This window comes from Anneissia japonica, unplaced genomic scaffold, assembly GCF_011630105.1.
Source record: "Anneissia japonica isolate Jap-2015-1 unplaced genomic scaffold, ASM1163010v1 scaffold8742_len2036_cov171, whole genome shotgun sequence".
In the NCBI taxonomy this organism is placed as follows: domain Eukaryota; kingdom Metazoa; phylum Echinodermata; class Crinoidea; order Comatulida; family Comatulidae; genus Anneissia; species Anneissia japonica.
In genome coordinates, this window is record NW_022684505.1 from 1 (window position 1) to 2,036 (window position 2,036).

A 2,036-nucleotide genomic window follows, 5' to 3' on the forward strand; every position below is an offset into this window, starting at 1 on the left:
AGAAGTAGCTGCTTTGCAAAGTGTAGATATATATCAAATAAAACTCAGGAACAAGGTATATATTTGCCAAATTTAATACAGAAAATTCACAAACGTTTTCGGCCATAGGCATTCATCAGGTGTACAGCATAAAAAAACAAAAAACAAAAAACAATATATACAAATATAAGGCCTATATGAATATAAAAATGAAAACGAAAAGAAAAAAAAATAAACAGTATATAAATAAAATAAAAAGAGCTGATCAAATAAAAGCAACAATACGATGTATAACACCATGTTCTTATGTATTTGAGCAAATATATAGGAACATGATGTTATATCGTATATATATACGATATATGTATATATATATATATATATATATATATATGTATTTATATACTGTAGAAATATGTATATACAATCACAGAGACAGGTAGATACACTGTTCAATTAGTGACGGCGCGAAGGATAATGAAATAGCTGGGAGGGGGTGGGGGCAGTGAAGAATCAGCCAAGAACCATTACATGTATCGGATTAAATAGTTGTTTGAGTGGATAGGGGTTATGAATAAAGTGTTCCCCTTTCCAACGGCTGTGGTAGGACCAGGTGCAAGCGGTAATTTTGGAGCCTCGAAAATCTTAGACCCCGTTGCTATTTTTAGAAGCAAAAATCTATTCATTTGATAATGTATTTCATTTCGATAATGTAGTTCATTTCAATTTAAATGCTTAAAAAGCTAATTATCAACTTGTTCTTTAACAGGTTTTGTCCGAGTGTGCTTCTATATCTCGCAAGCGTCATTCCGGGAATATATTTACTTGAGTTGCAACTTTATGAGAACCGGATCGAGTATCGGGACGAACAGGGATGGGAGGAATGTACCAGTGACATCATGATCAATAGTAGTGGCGTGCAATTATCGGAAATTAGCGGCGTAAGTGCTTAAGCTCTTGTCTTGTGCAGCAAGGCACAATATGCGTCACTAGATCTACTATATTATAACTTCTGATTAGTTCTTCTATTTGTTTATATTTTATTTTATTTACATTTTTTATATTATATTAGTATATTTATTCATATCTAATATTTCCATTAAATATTTGTTTTATCAGGTAACAATTCCATTAACGCTAAGTGAAAGTGACTGGGTTCTGGCACTGGAACAAGTTCTATTGTGTCTTCTAGTACTGGGGCGATGGCTTCTCCCAAAAGGCGCGCTGACACGTGACCAGTTGTCGCAACTTCTTTTGGTATACATCGGCATGGCAGCTGATATTCTTGAGTTCTCCATTGAAAATCTGAAAGAGGACAACGTGAAGTGTAACGCCATCTTGATTTACATGATCCTCGGACTATGGGCTTGGAGTCTTCTACAGTTTACTCTAGTCCTAACGTCTGTCAGTGGAGCTAAGGTGCGAATGTTCAAGAAAACGAAACGGATGTACCATTGCCGCGCGTGTATCTGCTGCGAGAATGAGATCTGGGCATTATCCATCAGCTTGATAATGCAGGATGGCCCCTTCCTTGCCATGAGACTCTACCTCCTCATCCACCACCAAGTCGTCAACCAGATGATGATATTTTTCACGTGCAAAAATATGCTAGTTATAATGTTACAGGCGTATAGAATTCTGATTGTCTGCAGTGATACGAACACTGTTGAGCCGTCGGAAGTGTCTGGAGAGGCTGTTGAGGTGATGGAAGACACTAGCGCTCCAGACAAAGGTCCTCACAGTGGTGACACGGTGGCCTTGGCTCTAGATGTTAAGGAAAAATAAGTAAAACGGAAAAGAGAACTACCACCAATTTCAAGCGATTTTTAAAGAAAATGTAAAGTATATTAATTACAATGAATTACTACCGAAATTAAGGTTAATATTTATAATGTACATAGGTCTACTATTATTTTGCATAAATTATGTTAGGATAGGCATTGTAAATTTCTCAATTTACCTAATAAAAACATAGTTTTAAACATACTTCCGATTCATGGATCGGTTAACTGTCGTAGTGTTCAGAATTTATAAATATCGAGCTTAGAATAGGACCT

General features: G+C 36.0%; 1 protein-coding gene across 1 annotated transcript; it reads left to right on the top strand.

Annotated features, from left to right (window-relative positions):
* Positions 1-748: 748 nt before the first annotated feature.
* Positions 749-1,965, top strand: LOC117106109 (transmembrane protein 26-like; the record flags this gene model as incomplete). The annotated part of the gene is given in 2 exon segments (XM_033247454.1): positions 749-920; positions 1,099-1,965. Coding segments are annotated over 2 exon segments (838 nt in total), but the record flags the coding sequence as incomplete, so codon positions are not given.
* Positions 1,966-2,036: the final 71 nt, after the last annotated feature.